Below are 26,280 nucleotides of genomic sequence, written 5' to 3'. Positions count from 1 at the left end.
TTTTGTCGAAGCTTTTCATCTTGCACTTACCAGGGCAATTGCAAGAATACCAATGTCAGGAGAAACAACAATTTTATACTGTATTAGAAAAGGGTGCTGCTTGGTGGCAAGTGGACTCTGACTGGTAGAGGCATTGCCAGAGCTGATGGTGACTACCCAAATATTGTTTGAAATTTAAAACAGGCAGTTTGACTGATTACTCAGGACAATGCCGTGGACCAATGAACCAGAGAATGACCATTTATTTTGTTTAGCTAATCGGGCGCAATGCATGTACTTGTCCTTTCTGTCTGCAAAGAACAGGGCACTGTACATTGCTTCCAGTACAATCAACTGTGCCACATTGCAAGCCTGACTGGCAACCTTGAATTAATTGCCAGCATAATTTTTAATACAGAGGGTTATTTAGCAAAGATTGTCCAATCGTGGAATCACATCTAAAGTTGGACACTGTTCACATTTGCAAGCAAGGATTGTTTGGGTATCTTCTGTAACTTGCCAGTTGCGAACAGCAGAAGGTATATGCCATCTGATATAATATGCCAGTCTTTGGGATGTGTAGCCTCCGTAGCTAGCATCACACTGGCACTGAAATTCATATACCATATTATCCATTTTGGCTTGACGGCAGCATTTCATTAGTGGTGACAATACTCGTGTTGTTCAACTTCTTCAGATACCTTGCCCTTACAGGGTAATCCGAGGTAGACTGGGCAAATTTCTGGACCTTGGGGCCCATTCACATGTTTGCACAATATACAGCACAAAATGATCTGATCAGGGTAGCGGTTATCCCGCAGTATGCCTTTCACGTGCCCTATTTCAGAATTAAGTATGCATGATGAACAAATGGCTCGGCTCCTATTTACAAGGTTACCAATAAGGCCAATTTTATAGCGAGTGAACTGTAAGAATCCCAACCAGTGTATTGACCAACGAAAGTCAACTTGCAGTAGACCATGATAGAGTCCCCCCAACAAATTTCTCAACCAGCACATCAAGGAAACCGTGTTAATTTGGCTTTGACCATTTCAACGGTGAATTTGAGTACAGGATAGACGGTGCCCATTAAGACAAGCAAGGACATTATGATATGTTGCTAAGGATTTAAATATATCATCCACACTACAGAAATATGCAATGGTGGTTAGGTGTCATTTTGTTGAAGACCTGCTTCTCATGGAACCCAACAAAGATAATAATAATCTTTATTAGTGTCACAAGTAGGCTTACATTAACACTGCGATGAGGTTACTGTGAAAATCCCCTAGCCGCCACACTCCGGCGCCTGTTAGGGTACACAGAGAGAGAATTCAGAATGTTCAATTATACTAACAAGCACGTCTTTGGGATTCATAGGAGGAAGCAGGTGCACCCAGGGGAAACCCACGCAGACACGGGGAGAATGTGCAGACTCCGCACAGACAGTGACCCAACACTGGCGCTGTGAACCACTGTTCTACCGTGCCACCCAGATGCGTGCAACTGCTGGGCCTGGATGGTCCCATGGCAACACCATCTATTTGGGTATACACGGTGTTGAGAAAGCTGAACTCAACTTCATATGCTCAATAAATACGGATTCACGGAATGGGGGCAGGTCTAGATCGCCATGATATAGTGCTGCAACACAAATATCTTTGCCTTCCTTGAGTGGTACATTAGTGAAAAGGCTATGTTCCAACCAGCCCATGATTACAAAACTCAAAACAGTGTCCAACATTTGATCCAATTCCACGATTGTAATGTTCACTAAACGAGATAAGTGATAGCTATTCGCTGGTTCATTCCACAGGGCGATGCCTTGACCAGAGTCAAACTATCTGGTTTAAAATCTTTTAATAATGCTTGGCAGTTAACTGTCAGTTCCCATCAACACCAGTCAACTTGCCAACCAATCTGCATTCTCTTATCAGACAGTACAAAAATAACGTTGTTGTTACCCAAGACAATGGTACTCTTGCGATTTTTGTGAACCAAATTATTAATAGGGGGGGGGAAAAATGGGAATTGACTATGTAAACTTGATCCACTTTAATTATACCTTCCTACCGCAGCACCTCAGTTGTGAGATTCATCTCCATAACCATAACATGCAAAAATAAGTAATTAGCCATAGTCGACACAGGGCAATAGGCATCTTTCTCCATTAGAGAAAGACAAGTGATTCTACAAAGCTTGAGGGCACCGTCCGCAAGTGCGGGAGTCGTATTGTAGAGAAGATTCAGTGCTTCAGCCAACTGCTTCCCTAAATTTATTGTTTAACTGCAAATAATAAAATAAAAATGTTACACAAAATAATGTGCGAGTGCGTGTTTTTAAAACTGAATCAGAATACATCTGTATACACCCCAGTCGGCTATGTTAACCCAAGTTAAAAAGAATGACAATTGCTATTTACACAGCACATTTCACTTCCTCAGAAAGTCCTGAAGTGCTTCATCAGCCAACAAATTATTTTTGAACTGTAATCAATTGTTATGAAAGGAAATGCAGCATCTGAATTGGTCACAGTTTAATGTCTCATTTGAAAGATGGCAACTCCGACAATGCAGCATTTATTTAGCATTGAAAGAAATGTCAGCCTTCTGTGGAGCTTGAACTCCCAATGCTACCAAAAAGTTAAGCTGACAAAGGCAATTAAAACAAACCCAAAGTTTAAAAAAAAATCAACTAGATTGATATCTTGGATGGGAAGGATGAGATGTGAGAAAAAATCAAGAAGAATTGGTCATTACTCTCTGGAGTTTAGAAGAGTGAGTGTATTGGTCCCTTGAGGGCAAGACTAAGGAATTAATAATGGAAAACAAGGCAATGGCAGAGGCTTTGAATTAGTATTTTGTTTCCATCTTCACAGCAGAAGACATAAAAAGCATCCTCAGAATAGGAGAAAGTCCCAAAAAGGAGGGAAAAACTTAGTCACTACCACTAGAGAAAAATGGGAGAATGAATGGAAGGCTGACAAACCCCCTGGACCTAATGATCTGCACCCTCGTGTTTGAAAAGAAGTGGTTGCAAAGATTGTTGTATTGGTTGCAATCTTACAAAATTCTCTAGATTCTGGAAAGGTCCCAGCAGATTGTAAAACTACAAATGCTACACCTCTGTTCAAGAAAGGAGGGAGACAAAGCATGAAACAATTGAACTGTTAGCATAACACCCATCATTGGGAAAATGGTAAAATCCATTATTAAGGAGGTAGTAGCAGGGCATCTAAAAAATCATCCGAGGACCTGGGTTCAATCCCGGCCCTGGTTCATTGTCGGTGTGGCGTTTGCACATTATCTCCGAGTCTGCGTGGGCCTCGCCCTCACAACCCAAAGATATGCAGGGTAGGTGGATTTGCCACGCTAAATTGTCCCTTAATTGGAAACAAATAATTGGGTACCCTAAATTTATTTTTTTTAAAAGGGGGGCGCAATTAGCAGGAAACAGAGAATTGGGATAAATGAGTCATTTAGTGGAGTGCCACAAGGACCTATGCTGGGACCTAAACTAGCTATGACCAATATTAAAGATTTGGATGAAGGGACAGCGGTAATGTAGTCAAATTTGCTGAAGATACGAAAGTATGCAGAAAAGCAAGCTGTTGAGAGGATACAAAGAGTCTGCAGTAATAATAATCTTTATTATTGTCACAAGTAGGCTTACATTAACACTGCAATGAAGTTACTGTGAAAATCCCCTAGTCGCCACACTCCGGTGTCTGTTCGGGTATAGGTTATTGAGTTGGATGATCAGCCATGATCGTGATAAATGGCGGAGCAGGCTCGAAGGGCCAAAAGGCCTCCTCCTGCTCCTATCTTCTATGCATCTATGTATTAGACACAACATAAGTGCAATACATTAGTTTTCAATATACTGCATTATGCAAACCCAGGTACTGCCTACGATTCATTTCATAGCTAGTTACCCATTTCAAAAAGATGTAGAGATGCCGGTGTTGGACTGGGCTGAGCACAGTAAGAAGTCTTACAACACCAGGTTAAAGTACAACAGGTTTGTTTCAAATCATTAGCTTTAGGAGCACTGCTCCTTCTTCAGGTGAATAAAGAGGTAGGTTCCAGAAACATGTATATAGACAAAGTCAAAGATGCAAGACGATGCTTTGATTGCGAGCATTTGCAGGTAATTAAGTCTTTACATATCCAGAGAGAGGGGTAATCCCAGGTTAACGTGTGAATTGTCTCAAGCCAGGGCAGTTGGTAGGATTTTGCAAGCCCAGACCAGATGGTGGGGGGTGAATGTAATGCGACATGAATCCAAGGTCCCGGTTGAGGCCGTACTCATATGTGCAGAACATAAGAGCATAAGAACTTGACTATAAGTTTCTGTTCGGCGATTCTGCATTGTCGCACGTCCTGAAGGCCGCCTTGGAGAACGCTTACCCGGAGATCAGAGGCTGAATGCCCTTGACTGCTGCAGTGTTCCCCGACTGGAGGGGAACATTCCTGCCTGGCGATTGTCACGCGATGTCTGTTCATCCGTTGTCGCAGCATCTGCAATCTTACCAACTGAGCTAGCTTGAGACAATTCACACCTCTTTAACCTGGGATTACCCCTCTCTCTGGATCTGTAAAGACTTAATTACCTGCAAATGCTCGCATTCAAAGCATTGTCTTGCATCTTTGACTTTGTCTATATATACGTTTCTGGAACCTACCTCTTCATTCACCCGAGGACGGAGCAGTGCTACGAAAGCTCGTGATTTGAAACAAACCTGTTGGACTTTAACCTGGTGTTGTAAGACTTCTTACTGATTTCAAAAAGAGATAGAAGGGTCTTGATATAATCATACGGAGGAAATACAATCATGATTACATTCATATTTCTTGGTATCCAAAAGCAGAATTCAGAAACCAGGGAATAAGTTGCTTATTAATAGGTTCATTCAAGAAAACTTTGAGACACAGAATATTCTATACTACCTGGGAATGAGGGGAGTCAGAGACAATAGAGCCAAAGTTCCTATTTTACATCTACTGGGAATCAACAATGTTTTGCTCTGGAATACATGTAATTCCCTATTGCTTAAATCATGATTAAATATATCAATCTGAACTGTGAGTTTAGTTTTTACTCAATGTTTTCCCTCTTTCTTAATTAAGTTAACCCCTCTCACAACTGGATCATTGTTTTTCTTTTAAACCGCAACTTACACCCCTGCTTACCAGATTTTGCTCTCATCATAGCACAGCTACCATTGCTAGATGTAGTCAGTGACTGAGGTTTCAAGACTTCTCCTGGTGATGACTCGTTACCTTCTGGTCTTGTTGCAGTAGAAACTTGGATGTAGGGTCCCACAGCAGCAACACGACCTGAGGTATTAGAGTGCGTCTGTGGTGGTGTGCCATTCACTCGATTCAGCTGCTAAAGGAAAAAGACAAGTTTGTTAAATAAACATTATCAGATATGAAGGTCAATCTACTGCAGTAGATTTGCATTTCCTAAGTTTTTTAACAAAATTCATGTTAGGGGAATGAGCGGATCTCCTGTTACAATGAATTGGAGGTATGCCACACCACTGTAGTTGGATGGAAGGGATGTATGGGGAAAACTATGAATGTTGAGTGTCGATTACGGCTTTAAGTAATAATAATAATAACTTATTGTCACAAGTAGGCTTCAATTAAGTTACTGTGAAAAGTCCCTAGTCACCACATTCTGGCGCCTGTTCGGGGAGGCCGGTACGGGAATTAAACCTGCGCTGCTCCTTGTTCTGCATTACAAACCAGCTGTTTAGCCCACTGTGCTAAATCATCCCCTAAACTACCTACTCAACCTGACTAGCCCTAACCTGACTAACCCTCCCAATCCAACTACTGAAAATGAAAAAAAAAAAAGAAAATCGCTTATTGTCACAAGTAGGGTTCAAATGAAGTTACTGTGAAAAGCCCTTAGTTACCACATTCCGGCACCTGTTCGGGGAGGCTGGTACGAGAATTGAACCCACGCTGCTGGCCTGCCCTGGTCTGCTTTAAAAGCCAGTTATTTAGCCCTGTGCTAAACCAGCCCCTAATTGCCAACCCACCTATTCACCCACCTCACACAGCCCACTCATTTATCTAATATTCACACTGGACCTTTAAACTTGCCAACTCTGAAAGAGTTGAAAGAAATTTCAGTGAGCTTGAACATAATTGAATGGAGTTAGCATAACAAGAACGGATAGCTGCAGCAACTGCATACGGTTAAATGAAAGTGATTACAAAGAGGCATCAGTTTCAAGAAAACTAGGAATTAATTACAGTAGTTTAAGAGCTATTGAATTACATAACATTAGGCACAACAGTGCAGTACATTGGTCTTCCAATATGCTGCTCTATGCAAATCCAGATACTGCCTAGCAGAGAATTGATCTATGGCTAGTAGTCACTGGAGGAAGCAAGCTATATAGACAGATGGTAACAGCCAGTGAGGAAAAAGAGAAACACCTAGATGGCCAAGCTTGGAATTTTCCTATTGTCTACATATACTTACTACCTTTATATGTTTCTGCTATAAATTCCAGTTTTTTTAGATTGTATATATCGTTCATTGGTTGAGGAAACAATTAATTTTACAAAGTAATCGCAAATAAATATATGAGCAATTTGACTGCTTGGTTTTATGTAGTTGTTAATTTGTAAATAGTTCAGCTTTGGAAAAAAAAAGTGATTTTGGTTGGTCATGCCATTGCTGCTTGCTGAACTTTCCTACCTACCTAGAGAATGAAACTGTCTTCTGATTGGCTTGAATGCCCAATGACTAAATGCAAACAAATCAGTACAGATAACTTTAAAAGCTATCTGAGCTGTTTGTGTCTTTTGCCCTGTGGACACTTGTTAGATGTGATGCTTTGAAAGATGAGACTAATAATGTACAAAACATGAATAAATTTCAATTATACAAATGATAACGAAGGTGATTCTACTGCCATAATTTTATCACAGTTGCACAATAACCCACAGGAAACAAAAGATGCAACAATATACCACAGTATTATCATTTGGTCATTAACAAAATAAAATTAGTCACATCTTCGCCTCTTAGAAAACGAGTATCCAAACTAAAGGTTAAAAAAAACAAATATGCTGAAAAGGGTATTATAAACACAAATCAGAGCAGTTCAGAATTGAAGTTCTTTCATTGAAGAATTGCACACAATTTGTTCAATTACAAACAAAATTTAAATTTAAAAATAGAAAATCAGCATCATACAGGGATGTTTTCCTTTTGACGTGCATCAGATTTCTTCTTCCACAAGCGCTCACGAAGTTCACTGATTCTTTTGTCCATCATAGTCACTTCCACGTTACGCTTGTTAAGCAGTTCCTTTTGATGCTGAAGTTTAGTATTTTGCTCCTGATTAAGCTTATTGCGAATCTAAAAATGACAGTAAATCCATAGTGTGAAAATGTTTGGTGTCATAATCGGTTTATAAACTCTTCCTCAAGTTCAAGTTTCTTTAGCTGGTCAGGGAAGTTAGGGAGTGTTAAACTTCTCTATTGCTGCTTTTCTGTTGTGTGAAACCTATGCTAATGGTGCTGGCTCCCAGCACGTTGGTGTTGTGCAGCAAGTGCCAACCCCAAATTGAAGCTGCCAGATTGGTGAGGCTGGATGCCAGGATGACTTTTTTTAAAGTAATTGGTCTTCCTAATGCCTGGCTTAAGTGAATCATCCACTTGATAGTCTAGTTTCGTTTGCCTGCCTTCTTAACCATTGTGCAAAATAAGTACATGGAAATGGAATGAAACAGTATATTTTTTAAAATCCTTAATAAAATCTCATTCTTCTATAAATAACTTCTTCAATCCAATGAAGATCTCCATAAAAGTCAAGTTAAATGTAGGTTTCACTTGTAACATTCAACAATACAGTAATAATTAACAAAAATTACAAGGTTCATAGTTCACTTTAAAAAATGAAATCAACTTTGTTCTCGGATCCTTAATACAGTATTATAAAAATGTATACCACAGCTTTGGTTCATTCTCCATGCTTCACCTGCAACTCTTGATATAACTTTTTTAATTCAATTGCAGCGGGTCCTGGCACTTGTCCATTATAAGCCTGCAATCCATTTGTTTTTCCTTTCCTCAAGTCATCAAGTTGCTGCGTCAGTTGATCAACTTTTAACACAGCCGATTGCAACTCCCGCTGTTTCTCATGAAACATATCGTTGATGTGCTCAATTTCAGCTGCTGTGAGGAGAGAGAGGGGGAAAGAAAAGTGAAAAACTGAAAGCCTGAAAATTTGCTCGTTCTGAAAATGCATTATATTTATTTAAATTTCATTTTACGTAGTTCATTTTGCAAAGTGTGAATATAAAACTTTAAAATAATAGAAAGACATTATTCTAATATTAAAGTTAAAGTGGTGTAAAATAGTTAAAACCCACAATGTGCAGTACCACCGGGTTGTGGAATGTCTTGGATGCAATTAAATGCTTTTCAGGGATGATCTTCTTAAGATGCAGCAAAAGTAGGCCATTCGGCCCAACGAGTCTGCTCTGCCATTCAATTAGATCATGACTGATCGGATATACTTCTCAAAGCCACTTTCCCGCGCCTTATCCCCATAACCCTAGATTCCGTATTTTAAATTTAAAGTACCCAATTCTGTTTTTTCCCAGTGAAGGACAATTCAGTATGGCCAAACCATCCACCCTGCGCAACTTTTTGAGTTGTGGGAGTGAGACCCACACAGACATGGGGAGAATGTGCAAACTCCACACAGACAGTGACCCTGGGCTGGGATCGAACCCGGGCACTCAGCGCCGTGAGACAGCTGTGTTAACCATTGCACCATCATGCCACGCTACCCCTAGATTCCTTTACTGATTGAAAATCTGTTTATCTCAGCCTTGAACAGATTTAATGACAGCCTCCACAACTCTTTGCGATAAAAGAATTCCATAGATTATCTGAGAGAAGAAATTCCTCTTCATCTCTGTCTTAAATGGGCAACTCTGTGATTGTGCTCTTTGGTCATACAAGAGGAAACAATCTCTCAGCATCTACTCTGTCAAACCCCCTGAGAATTCAATATGTCTCAATAAGGTCACCTCTTTCTTCCAGACTCCAATGAGTACAGTCCTAACCTATTCAACAACCTCTCCTCATAAGAATAACCGTACATACCTGGATCAACCGAGATGAACGTTCTCTGGGCTGCCTCCAATGCCAGTAAACCTTTCCTTCGATACAGGGACCAAAACCGTTCACAGTATTCCAGGTGTGGTCTAACTAGTACCTCATAGTTTAAGCAAGACTACCCTATTCTTATACTCTATTCTCTTTGAAATAAAGGCAACATTCCTACTACCTGCTGACCTTGCTTGATAGTTTTTTGTGACTTATGCACGAGGACCCCCAAATCCCTCTGTTCTGAAGCTTTCTGCAATCTTTCTTAATTTAAACAATATTCAGCTCCTTTATTCTTCCTACCAAAGTGCATAACTTCACATTTTTCCAATATTATATTTTATCTGCCAAGTTTTTTCCTAGTCACCTAACCTGTCCGTATCCCTCTGTAGACTATGTCATCCTTACCACTTGCCTTCCCATCTGTTTTTGTGTCATTCACAAACTTAGCAATAGTACATTCACTTCCTGATCTATATTATATTTATATATATATCCTTATATATATCTCCGAACAAGCATGTCTCTTGGGACTTGTGGGAAGAAACCGGATCACCCGGAGGAACCCACGCAGACACGAAGGAGAACGTGCAGACTCCGCACAGACAGTGATCCAAGCCGGGAATTGAACCCGGGTCCCTGGCGCTGTGAAGCAACACTGCTAACCAATAAGCCTGTGTTATATATTTCTATGGTATTGTCAATTATTCTGAAATACTCCAAATTAATTATTTAACAAAATATCAATTAGAAAATAGAAAATATAGAAAAAAATGGGAGCAGGAAGAGGCCATTCAGCCCTTCAACCCCTCTCTGCCATTCATTATGATCACGGCTATCATCCAACACAATAGCCTAATCCCGCTTTCCCCCATACCCTTTGATCACCTTCGCTGCAAGTGCCATATCTAACTGCTTCTTGAAACCATACAATGTTTTGGACTCAAATTCTCTTGAAATGAAGGCCAGCATACCATTTGCCTTCTTTACCGTCTGATGAACCTGCATGCTTACCTTCAGTGACTCATGTGCGAGGACACCCAGGTCTCATTGTATGTTCCCCTCTCCTAATTTATGACCATTCAGGTAATAGTCTGTCTTTTTGCCACCGAAGTGGATAACTTTGCTTTTATCCAAATTATACTGCATCTGCCATTTATTTGCCCACTCACTCAACTGTCCAAATCATACTGAAGAATCTCTGTATCCTCCTCAACAGCTCACCCTCCCACTCAACTTGGTGTCATCTGCAAATTTGGAGATATGACATTTTGTTCCCTCAACTAAATGATTAATATATATTGTGAAAAGCTGGGGTCCTGGCACCGATCCCTGCGGTACCCCACTGGACACTGACTGCCAATTTGAAAAAGACCCATTAATTTCTACTCTGCCAACCAGTTTTCTATCCATCTCAATACACCCCAATCCCGTGTGCTTTAATTTTATACGCAAATCTTTTATGTGGGACTTTGTCAAAAGCCTTCTTTCTGAAGTACAAATACACCACATTCGCTAGTTTGCCTTCATCAATTTTTACACGTTACATCCTCAAAGAATTCCAGTAGCTGTTAAACATGATTTCCCCTTCATAAATCCTTGCTGACTTTGTACGATCCTGTCACTGTTTTCCAAGTGCTCTGCTATAAAATCTTTGATAATGCATTCTAGAATTTTCTTCACAACTAACGTCAGGGTTACTGGTCTAGAATTCCCTGCTTTCTCTCTACCTTCCTTTTTAAACAGTCGAGTTACATTAGCCACCCACCAATCTGCAGGAACTGTTCTGCAGTCTATAGAATCCTGGAAGATGATGACCACCAATGCATTCACTATTTCGCAAGCCACCTCCTTCAGTACCCTAGGATGTAGATTATCAGGCCCTGGGGATTCAATCTCATCAATTTCCCCAACACCATTTCTCTACTGATAGTGATCACCTTCAATTCCTCCCTCTCACTAAACCCTGCATTCCCCAACATTTCTTATTTGTGTCCTCATTTGTGAAGACCGAACCAAAGTATGTATTTAGTTGCTAGGCCACTTTTGTCCCGTATTATACATGCCCCTGTTTCTGACTGTAAAGGACCTACATTTGTCTTCACCAATCTTTTTCTCTTCATGTAACTACAGAAACTTTTACAGTAATTTTTAAGTCTCGAAAGACGTGCTTGTTAGGCGAATTGGACATTCTGAATTCTCCCTCAATGTACCCAAACAGGTGATGGCGCATGGCGACTAGGGGATTTTCACAGTAATGTAAGCCTACTTGTGACAATTATAAAGAGTATTATTATATGTTCCCTGCAAGCTTACTTCTGTTCTCTATTATCCCTTCTTAATCAATCCCTTGGTCCTTCTTGGCTGAATTCTAAACAGTTCCCAATCCTCAGGCCTGTTGTTTTCCTTGGCCAATTTGTATGCTGCCTCCTTGGGTCGAATATTATCCCTAATTTCCGTAGTAAGCCATGGATTGGCCACCTTTCCTGTTTTACTTTTGATTAATGCTTGAAAATAAAAATGTTTTCTAAATTATGAATACTCACAAAGATTGCCATTGATAATTTTACTATAGTCCACCTGTCCTCGCATAGCTCGTATCTTCTTCAGCTTTGCTTCCTGGCTCTCCATACGTTCCTTCAGTTTTTGTAATTTGTCACTTTCTGAAATGGATTGCTGCTGGCGCCTCTCTTGTTGTTTCAGATAACGCAAACGCTGCTCCTTTGAGGGAGGAGGAAGAGTAATTACGCATTTTGCTTTTTAAAATTAAGATGTTCAAGAAACAAATACTCACATTGTATCTTTGGGTAGTTCAACACCCGAGAACTTATACAAAAGCAAAATACTGTGGATGCTGCAAATCTGCAAGAAGAACATGACACTGGAAATACTCAGCAGGTCTGGCGACATCTATGGAGTAAAACGCTGCAAAATTATACTGTTGTGTATTTCCAGCATGTTCTGTTTTTACCCAAGTATATAAATTCCAATTGAAATGTTACAATGTTGCACTTAGGGCGAGTAAAAACAATTTGCTGGACTGCATTGGATACATAAAAAAAACTATCCAAACCTCAAGGTAAAGTGCTAGGACAGCTTGATTTAGGGGAACTTTATCTTGTGTCAGATATATGACAGTGCAACAATGATTGGCAGACAAGGAGAAACCTTAGCTTGAGAATTTTATTCTCTTGAATGGCAAAAGTACTTATGCTTACATTTCCCTTGCAACTGGCAGCTTTACATTCTTGCTTCTCATCTTGATCACAGAGAGGTGAAGTATGAGAATTGCAGTACTAAGTGACTATTCTACATATCCTAACTGGACAATTAGCGAGTGACTTCTTGACTTTGCTGCTCTTCATATTTTGGCTGACTGGCTGTCGATGCAGACACGAGAGTTACCAGATAACCTCAGGACACGGGAACTTTTCCTTCTCACTAGCTTAGGAACACTGACACTGACTGTAATAACTCCACTGCCACCCATCCTGGTATCTCCCAAGTCAGTAAAGGCCAGTGATGAAAACTGTCCGCTTCCTCAACTATATTGCTCAATATCCCCTGAGGAAGGAGCTGCGCTCCGAAAGCTAGTGATTCAAAACAAACCTGTTGGACTTTAACCTGGTGTTGTAAGACTTCTTACTGTGCTCAATATCAGTTATAGAACACAATTTACACTGTGCCATCTTTGATTGCTTTGTCTAAAAACATTATGGATGATTTGTTAGAATCAGAATATTGTTGCACCAGATTAGATATCAGATTCATGAATGCATGCAATTTTCTTAACCTAAAGGTACATCTGTTACCTATAAAATATTAGCAAAGCTCATGTGTTTGACAAATTTGGTATTGAGAAATATTTGATTTGCAAAGAAGCGATAGAAATCAGTTCCCAAATATTATGTGCACCTAGCAGATGCAGCTCAATGCTATCATTCAGTAAGATTCTGGATGGGGTATGGGATGATCAATAAGTATGATTACATCCTGCTGAAAACAGTTATCTGAACATGACGTGATTTTATAAATAAGTTTCACTTTGATTTTGTCTAAATCCATTTTCACCTAACATAAGTTGCTAACGGGAAGTGGTGCTGTCAATCTTGCTCTTTTTTTCTAATGATATTATATTGTTACAATGAAACTTTTCTACCACCAGTCACCTTGCAAAGTGTCCAAGCTGCTTTGATATGGCTTCTCCTGGATTTATCGGTTTCCCAGAATCAATAAGAAGTTCCTGCGTGGAAATTTCTATTCTGCTGATAAGAGTTGCCACATAAAATAACTCACTGAAAGCAATCAACTTCGCTAATTATACTAGTTTGTTTCTCATCAGCATGAATTCTTCAACCCCAAACACTGCTTTAAGACTAATGATGAGTCTTTTATGAAACTGTATCAATTGGTGTCAAAGGAATTTCTTGTTCTTTTCATCGAATTTACAGAAACAAACTACTTGCCCACGGCAGCATTTATGCTCCATTAGAGCCGTCTCCTCACTTTTCTTACCCAACCATCAGCACAAACTTCTATCCTCTTCTCCCACATATGCTAACCTAACCTCCCTACCAACTCCTGTGGGAAGGTCCAGATTCTCACCATTTTCATGCATGTTTCTTCAGAATTTTTCATTTGATTTCTTGATGGCCATCTTAAATTATTGGCTATTAATTTTGTACTTCCTTACGTGTGGAATTACTCGGCACCTATTCTATTAAAACTTGTCAATTTTACAAGCCCTCTACTTGGTCTGAACAACCAAGGGAACAGGCCATCTTGGACTGGGTGTTGTGCAATGAGAAAGGATTAGTTGGCAATCTAGTTGCGAGAGAACCCTTGGAATGAGTGACCATAATATGATAAAGAATTCTATCATGAGTTAGTTGATTCTGAGACTAGGGTCCTGAACCTCAATAAAGGTAACTTTGATGGTATGAGCCATGAGCTGGCTATGATAGACTGGGAAATATTACTGAAAGGAAGGACAGTGGACAGGCAATGGTAGGCATTCAAGGAATGAATAGGTGAACTCCAAAGATTGTTAATTTCTATTTGGCGCAAGAGTAGAAGGGGAACTGTGGTCAAACCATGGTTTACAAGGGAAATTAGGGATAATATTAGATTCAAAGAAGAGGCATACAAATTAGCAAGAAAAAGCTAACTTGAGGATTGGTAACGGCTTAAAATTCAGCAAAGGCGGACCAAGGGATTGATTAAGAGGAGGAAAATACAATTGAAAGTAAGCTGGTGGGGAATATAAAAACTGAATGTAAAAGTTTCTACAGGTGTGTAAGGAGAAAAAGATTGACAAAAACAAATGTAGGCCCCTTAGTCAGAAACAGGGGAATTCATACCAGGGAACAAAGAAATGGCTGAGGAACTAAATTCGTACTTTGCTTCTGTCTTCACAAAAGAAGATATGAATAACGTACCGGAAGTTCCGAGAAACACAAGTTTAGTGAGGAGCTGATGGAAATTAGTATTCGTAAAGAAATAGTTTTGGGGAAATTAATGGGATTGAACGCGAACAAATCTCCAGGGCCTGATAATCTTCATCCCAGAGCACTTTTAAAAAAATATATATATTTTATTGAAATTTTTTTCTAAACAACATTTTTCCCTCTTACAAAACAAACGGAACAGTAACAAAATATTTTTTTTTTTTAAACAGTACACAAGTAACAAAACCCCATTATCTATTGACCTATACTAAACTAAACCCCCCCCCCCTCCCCCCCGGGTTGCTGCTGCTGGTCATCTGTCTTCCCTCTAACGTTCCCTTAGGTAGTCGAGAAATGGCTGCCACCGCCTGGTGAACCCTTGAGCCGATCCTCTCAGGGCAAACTTTATCTGCTCCAGTTTAATGAACCCCGCCATATCATTTACCCAGGCCTCCAGTCCGGGGGGTTTCGCCTCCTTCCACATAAGTAGGATCCTGCGACGGGCTACTAGGGACGCAAAGGCCACGACATCGGCCTCTTTCCCCTCCTGCACTCCCGGCTCTTCCGCAACTCCAAATAGAGCTAAACCCCAGCTTGGTTTGACCCGGGCATTCACCACCTGCGAGATCACTCCCGTCACTCCCTTCCAATATCCTTCCAGTGCCGGGCACGCCCAAAACATATGTGCGTGGTTTGCCGGGCTCCCACATCTGTTCTCCACTCCAAAGAACCTGCTCAATCTTGCCCCCGTTATGTGTGCTCTATGTAGCACCTTAAATTGAATCAGGCTAAGCCTGGCGCATGAGGAAGAGGAGTTTACCCTGCTTAGGGCATCAGCCCACATACCCTCTTCTATCTCCTCCCCTAATTCTTCTTCCCACTTTCCCTTTAGTTCTCCCACCGACTCCTCCCCCTCTTCCCTCATCTCTCTGTAAATCTCTGACACCTTGCCCTCTCCGACCCACACCCCTGAAAGCACCCTGTCCTGTATCCCTTGTGTCGGGAGCAACGGAAATTCCCTCACCTGTTGTCTAGTAAACGCCCTCACCTGCATATATCTCAAGAAATTTCCCCGGGGTAACTTATACTTTTCCTCCAATGCTCCCAAGCTCGCAAAAGTCCCGTCTATGAATAAATCTCCCACCTTCCTAATTCCCAACTGGTACCAGCTCTGAAATCCTCCATCCATTCTTCCTGGGGCGAACCTATGGTTGTTCCTGATAGGGGACCCCACCAGGGCTCTCCGCACCCCTCTCTGTCGCCTCCACTGTCCCCATATGTTCAGTGTTGCCGCCACCACCGGGTTCGTGGTATACTTTTTAGGTGAGAGCGGTGGCGGTGCCGTCACCAGCGCCTCTAAACTCGTCCCTTTACAGGACTTTCTCTCCAGTCTTTTCCACGCCGCTCCCTCACCCTCCATCATCCATCTACGTATCATTGCCACATTGGCGGCCCAATAATAATCTCCCAAGTTCGGTAGTGCCAGTCCTCCTCTATCCCTACTACGCTGAAGGAACCCCCTCCTTACTCTCGGAGCTTTCCCTGCCCATACAAAGCTCGTGATGCTCCTATCTATTTTATTAAAAAAGGTCCTGGTGATTAATATAGGGAGACATTGAAATACAAATAAGAACCTCGGGAGGACCATCATCTTAATTGCTTGCACCCTGCCCGCCAGCGATAAAGGCTGCATGTCCCACCTCTTGAAGTCCTCCTCCATTTGTTCTACCAGCCGTGTCAAATTAAGTCTGTGCAAGGTTCCCCAGCTCCTAGCGATCTGAATCCCCAGGTATCGGAAGTTTCTTTCCACTTTCCTTAGCGGTAAGCCTTCTATCTCTCTATTCTGGTCCCCTGGATGTATCACAAATAATTCACTCTTTCCCATGTTTAGCCTATACCCCGAGAATTCCCCGAACCTCCTCAAAATTCGCATAACCTCTATCATCCCCCCCGCTGGGTCCGACACGTATAGCAATAGGTCCTCCAGGAAATGGAGAGGGGTGATTAGAGGGGGAGAAGAACATCGAGTCTCCTTATACGCGGATGTCTTGTTCCCCTATATAATCGGAAATACTCCGATCTATGTCGACCTGTAACTACACTTGCCGTTGGTGCCCCATAAAGAAGTCTAACCCAGCGAATAAACCCGTTCCCAAACCCAAACCTCCTTAACACTTCCCATAAATACTCCCACTCCACCCTATCAAATGCCTTCTCTGCGTCCATTGCCGCCACTATCTCTGCCTCCCCCTCCACTGGGGGCATCATTATCACCCCTAATAGTCGTCGCACGTTAACATTCAGTTGTCTCCCTTTTACGAACCCTGTCTGGTCTTCGTGCACCACCCCCGGGACACAGTCCTCTATCCTCGATGCCAGTACCTTTGCCAGCAACTTGGCGTCCACGTTCAATAGTGAAATAGGTCTATAGGACCCGCACTGCAACGGATCTTTGTCTCTCTTCAAAATTAGCGATATCGTCGCCTCCGACATCGTCGGGGGTAGAGTCCCCCCTTCCCTGGCCTCATTGAACGTCCTCGCCATCAACGGGGCCAACAAGTCCACATATTTTCTGTAGTATTCCACTAGGAACCCGTTCGGCCCCGGAGCCTTCCCTGCCTGCATGCTTCCCAGTCCCTTAATAACCTCATCCACCTCAATCGGCGCCCCCAGGCCTGCCACCTCCCGCTCCTCCACTTTCGGGAACCTCAATTGGTCCAGGAACCGCCGCATCCCCTCCTCTCCCCCTGGGGGTTGAGACCTATACAGTTCCTCATAAAAGGTCTTAAACACCTCATTTATCTTTCCTGGCCTTCGCACAGTGTCTCCCCTTTCATCCCTAATTCCTCCTATCTCCCTCGCTGCTGCCCTCTTTCGCAGTTGGTGCGCCAGCAGGCGACTAGCCTTTTTCCCATATTCGTACCTCCTCCCCTGTGCCTTCCTCCACAGTACCTCCGCCTTTCTGGTGGTCAGAAGGTCAAACTCGGTCTGGAGTCGTCTCCTCTCCCTGTACAGCTCCTCCTCCGGGGTCTCTGCAAATTCCCTGTCCACCCTTAAAATTTCCCCCAGTAATCTATCCCTTTCCTTGGCCTCGGTTTTCCTTTTGTGGGCCCCAATAGAGATCAGCTCTCCTCTGACCACCGCTTTTAGTGCTTCCCAGACCACTCCCACAGGGACCTCGCCGTCGTCATTGACCTCCAGGTATCTCTCAATACACCCCCTCACTCTTGCACACACCATCCTAGAGCACTTAAGTGGCCTTAGAAATAGTAGATCCGTTGATGGTCATTTTCCAAAATTCTTTGGACTCGGGAATGGTTCCTATTGGAGGGTAGTGAATATAACCCCACTACTCAAAAAGGGTGTTAGTGAGCCTAATGTCGGTAATAGGAAAGTTGCTAGAGTCAATTATCAAGGATTTCATACCACAGCATTTGGAAAGCAGTGGTGCAATCAGACAAAATCAGCATGGATTTACAACAGGAAAATCAAGCTCAACAAAATGACCAGAATTCTTTGAAGATGTAACTAGTTGAGTTGACCAGGGAGAACAAGTAGATGTGGTTTACTTGGACTTTCAGAAGGCTTTCAACAAGGTCTCACATAGCAGATTACTATGTAAAGTTAAATCACATGGGATTACAGGTAGTTTGAGGTGGATAGAAAGCTGGTTAGCAAATAGGAAGCAAAAAGTTCGAATAAATAGGTCTATTTCTGATTGACAGGCAATTGCTAGTGGGGTACTGCAGGGCTCTGTGCTCGGACCTCAACTGTTCACATTATATATTAATGATTTGGATACAGTAACTAAATTTATGAACTCCAAATTTGCAGATGATAAATTTGGGTCAGAGGGTGAGCGGTGAGGAGGATGTAGAGATGCTTCAGCGGGATTTGGACAGGCTGAGTGAGTGGGCATATGCATGGCAGATGCAGCATAATGGGGATAGATCCAAGGTTATCCGCTTTGGTAGCAAAAATAAGATGACAGATTATTTTTTGAATGGGTGTAAATTGAGAGAGGTGGATACTCAGCTAGGCCTTAGTGTCCTCGTGCATTCGTCGCTGAAAGCAAGCACGCAGGTACAGCAGGCAGTAAAGGAGGCAAATTATATGTTGGCCTCCTCAATAATCACAAGTTGGCTTCAAAAAAGTTACTGTGAAAAGTCTTTAGTCGCCACATTCCGGCACCTGTTCGGGGAGGCCCGTACGGGTATTGAACCCGTGCTGCTGGCCTTGTTCTGCATTACAAGCCAGCTGTTTAGCTCACTGTGCTAAACAACTAGCAAGAGGGTTTGAGTATTGGAATAGAGATGTATTACTGCAATTGTATACAGCATTGGTGAGCCCACACCTGGAGTATTAGGTGCAGTTTTGGGAGTCCTTATCTGAGGAAGGTTGTTCTTGCTATGGAGGGAGTGCAGCGAAGGTTAACCAGGCTGATTTCTGGGATGGCTGACTGTCATATCAGGAGAGATTAAGCCGGTTAGAATCATATTCATTGGAATTTAGAAGAGTGAGAGGGGATCTCATAGAAACTCAGAAAATTCAAACAGGAACCGACAGGTTAGGTTCAGAAAGAATATTCCCGCTGGTGGGGGAGTCCAGGACTAGGGGGTCATAGTTTGAGGATAAGGACTGAGGTGAAGAGAAATTTCTTCACCCAGGGAGTGGTGAATCTGTGGAATTCACAACCACAGAAAGCAGTTGAGGCCAAAATGGGTAATTTCAAGAAGGAATTGATATAGCTCTTAGAGCTAAAGGGATCAAGGGATATGGAAGGGAATGGGGATCAGGGTATTGAACTTGGATGATCAGCCATGATCATAATGAATGGCAGAGCAAGCTCAAAGGGCCGAATGGCCTCCTCCTGCTTCTATTTTCTATGTAGGTTATCCTCAGGTTTCTCTTTTAGAAAGAGACCAATTCTGCTCATCTTGGGTCTTTATTTTTGGAGATCGGCATATTTCTACACAGATCCCATTGTGATTGTTTTTTTAAATAAAATGATCTCCTTACTTTTTGTTGCCAAAATGGAATATCTCACACTTACGTATTTTCCAGTTATATACCCATGTGCCCATATTGCAAACGTATTAATGTCCACTTGTTGCAGTTCCCTTCTGCCAGTTTTATTGAAGATATACATGGCATAATGAAAAACCCTTCTATAGCATTTAAATCACATCTTGGAGGAAGAACAATCTGTTCTCAATTGTTCTGCAAAGCCAGTGAAATTTTAAAATTATTTTTATTGAACTTAACATTGTCAAAAATGTACAAACAAACCAACACGTGCATCAAAAAATTCCAAACGACAACAGTAATAATAAAAGCAAATTACTGTGGATGCTGGAATCTGAAACCAAAGAGAAAATGCTGGAAAATCTCAGCAGGTCTGGCAGCATCTGTAGGGAGAGAAAAGAGCTAACTTTTCGAGTCCAGATGACTTTGTCAAAGTTGAACCCTAGTTACAGAAGTACAACCAATCAACCCACCCCCACTAACAGTTAACAATAACCAATTCCTTGAAGAACAATATGAAAGGCCGCCATTTATGTTAAGAGCCCATCGATCGACCCCCTCATTTGTAAACTTGAACCTCTGGAGGAAACTCCATCAAGTCACCTAGCCACGCTGAGGCATTAGGTGGCGTCGCCCCGTCTCCAGCCCAGAATACGCAATCAATGAGGCAAATATCGGGCCATCCTTCCCTGCGCCCGTCCTCAATTCCAGCTGGTCCGACACCCCAAATATAGCTACTAACAGATAGGGCTCCAAATCAACACTTACGATTGCCAATATAGTGCTGAAATAAGACCCCCAAAAACTCACCAGTTTGGGACAGGACCAGAACATGAGTAGTTCGTGGGCCCTCTTGAATACCAATCCCACCTATCTTCAACCGCCGCAAAAAATCGACGCATTCTGGCCTGGGTGAGGTGCACCCTAACACTACGTTCAGTTGGATCAAGCTTGTCCCGAAAGATGTGCTTGTTAGGTGAATTGGACATTCTGAATTCTCCCTCAGTGTACCCGAACAGGTGCCGGAGTGTGACGACTAGGGGATTTTCACTGTAACTTCATTGCTGTGTTAATATAAGCCAACTTTTGACACCAATAAAGATTATTATATCCACGCACAGGATGACATAACATACACCCTGTGGAGGGACTCACCCCACCTGTCCTCCTCCAAAATGGGCTGCAGCTCCTCCTCCCACCGGGCCTTCACCTATTCGAATGAGACCGGCACTTCCCCGCCCCCCCAAGATCTGTCCATACAGTCTGGACATGCTGCCCTCTTCCTGCCCCAAAGTATCCTCTCCAATAAATTGGACTTCAGCGCTACCGGGAATGTCTGCCGAACAAAGTCCCGTACCTGGAAGTACCTCTCTCTCTCTTCTTATAAAATTCTACTGGAAACCCATCTGGCCCCAGCGCCTTCCCCATCTGCATCTTTTCTAAAGCTGTTCAAACCCCCTCCGACCTATAAAGTCCCTTGTAAAAGGTTCAAAATACCCCAGACGGAGACCAACTATCCCCCTGGTTCCCTCACCTGCATAATCTCCCAAGCAGCCGCCTGTCACTGTAACTGGTGGGCCAGAAGGAGACTAGCCTTCTCCCCATATTTGTACACCACCCTCTTTAAGCGCTGCAGCTGGCGTAAAACCCGGTCCTTGGATAACAGGTAGAACTGCATTTGCAGTTTCTTCCTGCATGCCCATAGCCCAGGCATTGCATTACTTGCATACTCCTGAACCACGCCCAAAATCTCGTCCACTAGCTTCTGACGATCCTCCTTATCTACATATGCCTTGTATGAATGATCTCCTCCTGCCCAATCACTACCTTTAATGCCTCCCACAAAGTAGAAGGCGGGATTACCCCATTCTCATTCAATTCAATGTACTCCTTTATGGCCCAAGACATCTTCCAACAAACTCTCATATCCGATAACAGTCTACATCCAGCCTCTATCCCATGCGCTGCACCCAACTTACTTTTGACATAAAGTCCGCAAAGTGCGGCACGGGGGAGCAGGGTCCTACCCAACAAGAAAGTCAATCCTCAAATACACCTTGTGTACCTTACCCCCCAGGTATCTAAACCGTGATGGTTCGCCCCCACCCCCAACCCCCTCCATGAATGCGGCTAACACCTTCGCTATCCCCGAAGGGACCAGCGACCTCCGCCTGGAACGGTCCAACTTTAAATCCAACACGCAGTTAAAATCCCCCCCCCCCAAATTAATTGGTGTGTATCTAACTCCGGCATTGCAGCCAGCAACCGTCAACCTTGACGTTGTTCCAATTCAGGGCGCACACGTTCACTAACACCACGGCCTTCCCCTCCAATATACCTGTAACCATCAAGTAATGGACTAACATCGTCAGGGGTCTCACCCCGCCCCTCCTCACGTCAGCCATCCCCACCATGATGCAATACTCCTATAAAAATTCCTGGGTCCCAGGTCTACCCAAGGTGGCTTCCAGCCCCACCTCTAGGATGGGACAAAGAGGATACCCATGTCACTGTTAGTGCACCCTCCCCACAGTGAAATAGACCACCATAAGATGTGCAGGAGCAACTCTTCACTTGGATGTTCTTGCTGTGAGGAAGCACCTGGTCTCTAGTCGGTGCTTTCTTATGGTAGCAGAACAGAAGGGTGGAATCTCAGCCTGGGACTTCAGTCACAAACATTCCAGCTATGCCAAATTACAGTACCAAACTGAACTGAATCAAGGAGCTGCAACAGCTTATGGAGGGTGAGGATTTGGGATGGTTTGCAGTATGGAGAAACTTGCAAGGACATAAGGAGGCTACAAAGGGATATAAATATAAGTGCGCAAAGATCTGGAAAATAGATTAAATTGTGAAATTATCCATTTTGGGACAAAAAGTAAATTATCTAAATGGTGAACGATTGCAAGCTCTGAGATGCAGAGGGATCTGAGTGTCCTAGTGTATGAATTGTAAACAGTTAGTATGCAGGTACAAAGTAATTAGGATAGCTCATAGAACGTTATTGTTCATTGTAAGGGGATTTGCATATAATAGGGAGGCCCACGTCTGGAGTACTATTAACAGTATTGGTCCCCTTATTTAAGGAAAGATGTAAATGAATTGGAAGTAGTTCGGAATTTTATTAGACTAATACCTGGAATGGGCAGGTTGTTCCTTGAGGAAAGGTTGGACAGACTAAGCGTGTATCCTTCGGAGTTTAAAAGAGTAAGATGCAACTTGATGGAAACAAACTAACTCGAGGAGTTTTGACAGGACTGATATGGAAAGAGTGGGAGAATCTAGGACTAGGGGCCACTATTTAAAAATAAGGCATTACTCACTTATCATAGATGAGAATTTTTTTCCCTGAGTCTTTGGAACTCAATTCCTCAAAAGGCAGTGGAAGCAGAAGCTTTGAACATTTTTAAGGCAGAGATAATGTATTCTTGATAAACAAGGGGATTATCTGGGGTAGGTGGGAATGTTAAGTTGCAGTTACAATCAGCTCAGCCATGATCTTATTAAATGATGGAGAAGGCTCGAGGGACCTACTTCTGCTCATAATTTGTACTTTATCAAATCAGTTGGAGCAACAGAAAAATAAAGGGAAACTGGAGGGCAAGTTTACTTTGACTGATGTGAAATTTTCTTTTTTATTTAAGAAAATATTTTATTGAGGCATTTATAATTTTAACATTTTCACATTTCAAACAAGAGATCCAACATGCGCAAAAACTCCCCCCAGCCCTAAACCCCGACTGTCCATACATTGGATTCCCTGCCCTTATTCGTCACTTCCATGCCTCCCTCCCCCCCACGGTCAATTCTCCTTGAAGAAGTTGATGAATGGCTGCCTACTCCGAGCGAATCTCTGTACTGAACCCCTTAAGGCAAACTTAATTTTCCCTAACCTAAGAAACTCTGCCATGTCACTGACCTAAACCACCGACTTTGGAGGCTCCGAGTCCTTCCATCCCAACAGAATCCTTCGCCAGGCCAGAAAGGCAAAGGCCAAAACATCAGCGTTCCTGCCCCCCTTCTCCCATAACACGACTTTCAACTCCCCTCCCAGTTCTTCCTTCCACTTCCTCTTCACCTCCCCAATTGGAATCCCTTCCCACTCCATCAGTTCCTTGTATATTTCTGAGACCCTCTCCTCCCCTCCCCCTGTTTTTGACATCACCTTATGCTGTAGTCCCCTTAGTGGGAGTCGAGGGAAGCTCGGGACCTGCCTCTGAACAAAATCCCGCACCTGCAAGTACCGCAACTCAAACTCCTCCTCTAGCTCCTCCAGGCTCGGGAAACCCTCCTCAATGAAGCAATCCCTAAATCTCTCAATCCTTGCCCGCTGCCACCTCCTGAAGCCCCCGACCAGCCCCCCTGGAGCAAACCGGTGATTGTCACAGATCGATGATGATGTGAAATTTTCAAAGGCAGACTATTATATAATGATGGAAACGTTTGATAGGTTGTGGTTTCACTCAATCAGCTCAGGAATTGTATGAAATAAAATGGTGTACAAAGAAACATTTCATTATTTTTTAAAGTATCAATATAGTTTGTGACATTGAAGATAAATCATTAGTATTCAAATTTTAAAAAATTCTTTCATGGGACGTGAGCATAGCTATCAATGACAACATTTGTTACGGATCCCGAATTGCCCAAACGAAGGTGATGGTAACCCGCCTTCTTGAACCGCAGCAGTCTATTGTAGAAATACCTACAGTTCTGTTAGGAAGGGAGTCCAGAATTTTGACACAGCAGCAGTAAGGTATCTGAGGGCAGCTCGGTGGCACAGTGGGTAGCACTGCAGCCTCACAGCGCCGAGGTCCCAGGTTCGGCCCCGGGTCACTGTCCGTGTGGAGTTTGCACATTCTCCCCGAGTTTGCGTGGGTTTCGTCCCCACAACCCAAAGATGTGCAGGGTAGGTGAATTGGTCATGCTAAATTGCCCCTGAATTGGAAAAATGAATTGGCTACTCTAAATTTATTTTTAAAAACAGTGAAGTATTTGGCAATACAGTTCGAAATGAAAATAGCATGACCGTTGGGGGGAGGGGGGGGGGGGGGAAGAGAGAGCCTGCAGTTGGCGGTGCTCCCATGAGACTGTTGCCCTTGTTCATCTGGGTGGTAGATGTTGTGGGTTTAGAAGAGGCCAACAAAGTAGGCTTTGTAAATTTTGCAGTGAATCTTGTATATAGTACATACTGCTACCGCTGTGCTGAAGGAAGTTAATGATGTGGATAAGGTGCTGATCAAGTGGACTGCTTTGTCCTGGATGGCATTGAGCTTTCAAACACCATTGGAGTCGTACTATTCATGCAAGTGGAGTGCATTTCATCACAAACCTACTTGTGTCTTGTGTATGGTAGACTGGCTTTGTGGAATCAGGAAGGGAGTTGCCGGTCACAGAATTCCCAGCTCTTGTAGCCACTCTAGTAATATGGTTTGTCCAGTTCAGTTTCTGGTCAACGGTAACCCCCAGGATATTGATGTTGGGGGGGTTCAGCAATGATAATGTTGTTGGATGACATGGGGAGATGGTTAGATTCCCCCTTGTTGGAGATGGTCATTGCCTGGCAATTGTGAGGTGTGAATGTTACTTGCCAATTACCAGCTCATGCCAGAATGCTGTCCAGGTCTTGGCGCAATGAACATGGACTTCTTCTGTGTGAGTCGTCGCGAATGGTATAGTACACAGTGCGGTCACCTGCATAACATCCCCAACTTTGACCTTATGATAGAAGGAAGGTCACTGATGAAACAGCTGCCTTGATGTCAAAGGCAGTTGCTCTCACCACACCTCAAATTCAACTCTTTTGCCTATGAATTGAAGGTTGTAATGAGATCAGGAGTTGAGTGGGCCTGATGGAACCCAAACTGAGCAGCGAGTAGGATATTGCTGCATGAGTGCCACTTGTTGGCACCTTCGGTAACAAATTCCATCACTTTGCTGATGATCGAGAGTAGAATGATGGAGCTGTAATTAGTCAGATTGAAATGATCCCGTTTCTTGTGGGCAAAACATAACTGGTCAATTTCCACATTGTTGAGCAGATGCCAGCATTGTAGCTGGAGTGAACAGCTTGGCTGCTGACACGACTAGTTCTAGAGCAGTACTACAGCTGGGATGTCACGTGGTGCCATAGAATCCTACAATGCAAGAGGTGGCAATTCGGCCCATCGAGTCTGCACCGACCCCTCTGAAAGTGCACCTCACCTAGACCCACTCTGCAGCCCTATCCCCGTAACCCCACCTAAGCTGTAGACCTTTGGACACTAAGAGGCAATTTAGCATGACCAATCCACCTGATCTGCACATCTTTAGTGGGGGCAGAAACTCTCAGCACAGGTGGCTCCTTGAAGAGCCGTGATCCATAGACCTATTGACCTAGTCCAGGAAGTTGGGTTTAGGCTGGGTAGCCATTGTGAAAACCAAATGTTTGCTAATTAAACGTCAGACATTAAGTTGGATTTGTTAAAAAAAAAAATGTGCATATCTACCTTGGCAACCAACATCTGCTGCTGGGCTTCAATCTGATGCTGCTGTCTGGAAGCCATTTCTTGCAGCTCTGAAAGGGTCAACTCTACCCGAGGATTACCACCCTGTGTGTTAAAGGAAATTAGATGTTAGCACCGTCAGTATTTTGCAAATTAAATATCAGCACTTTAACTCTGAAGAGTCAATATTTTAGATTT

At 43.0% G+C, this 26,280-nt stretch overlaps 1 protein-coding gene across 9 annotated transcripts in view; it reads right to left on the bottom strand.

The window, feature by feature from the left end:
• Positions 1-26,280, bottom strand: part of ppp1r13bb (protein phosphatase 1, regulatory subunit 13Bb) — a 168,508-nt gene that overhangs the window by 46,813 nt on the left and 95,415 nt on the right. For 6 of the 9 annotated variants that reach the window (XM_072489982.1, XM_072489973.1, XM_072489988.1 and 3 more), the window contains exons 5-9: positions 26,086-26,187; positions 11,672-11,846; positions 7,987-8,183; positions 7,201-7,365; positions 5,172-5,370 (exon numbers count right to left, since the gene is read on the bottom strand). In XM_072489982.1, coding sequence (XP_072346083.1) covers positions 5,172-5,370; positions 7,201-7,365; positions 7,987-8,183; positions 11,672-11,846; positions 26,086-26,187 — 838 coding nt within the window. The remainder of the gene's footprint in view (positions 1-5,171; positions 5,371-7,200; positions 7,366-7,986; positions 8,184-11,671; positions 11,847-26,085; positions 26,188-26,280) is intronic. The other 3 variants (XM_072490016.1, XM_072489966.1, XM_072489957.1) reach the window with 3 other exon arrangements.

Source organism: Scyliorhinus torazame, chromosome 2 (assembly GCF_047496885.1).
Source record: "Scyliorhinus torazame isolate Kashiwa2021f chromosome 2, sScyTor2.1, whole genome shotgun sequence".
Taxonomy (NCBI): Eukaryota; Metazoa; Chordata; class Chondrichthyes; order Carcharhiniformes; family Scyliorhinidae; genus Scyliorhinus; species Scyliorhinus torazame.
Note: the sequence above shows the minus strand (reverse complement) of the source record. Positions and strands in the feature narration are given on the sequence as shown.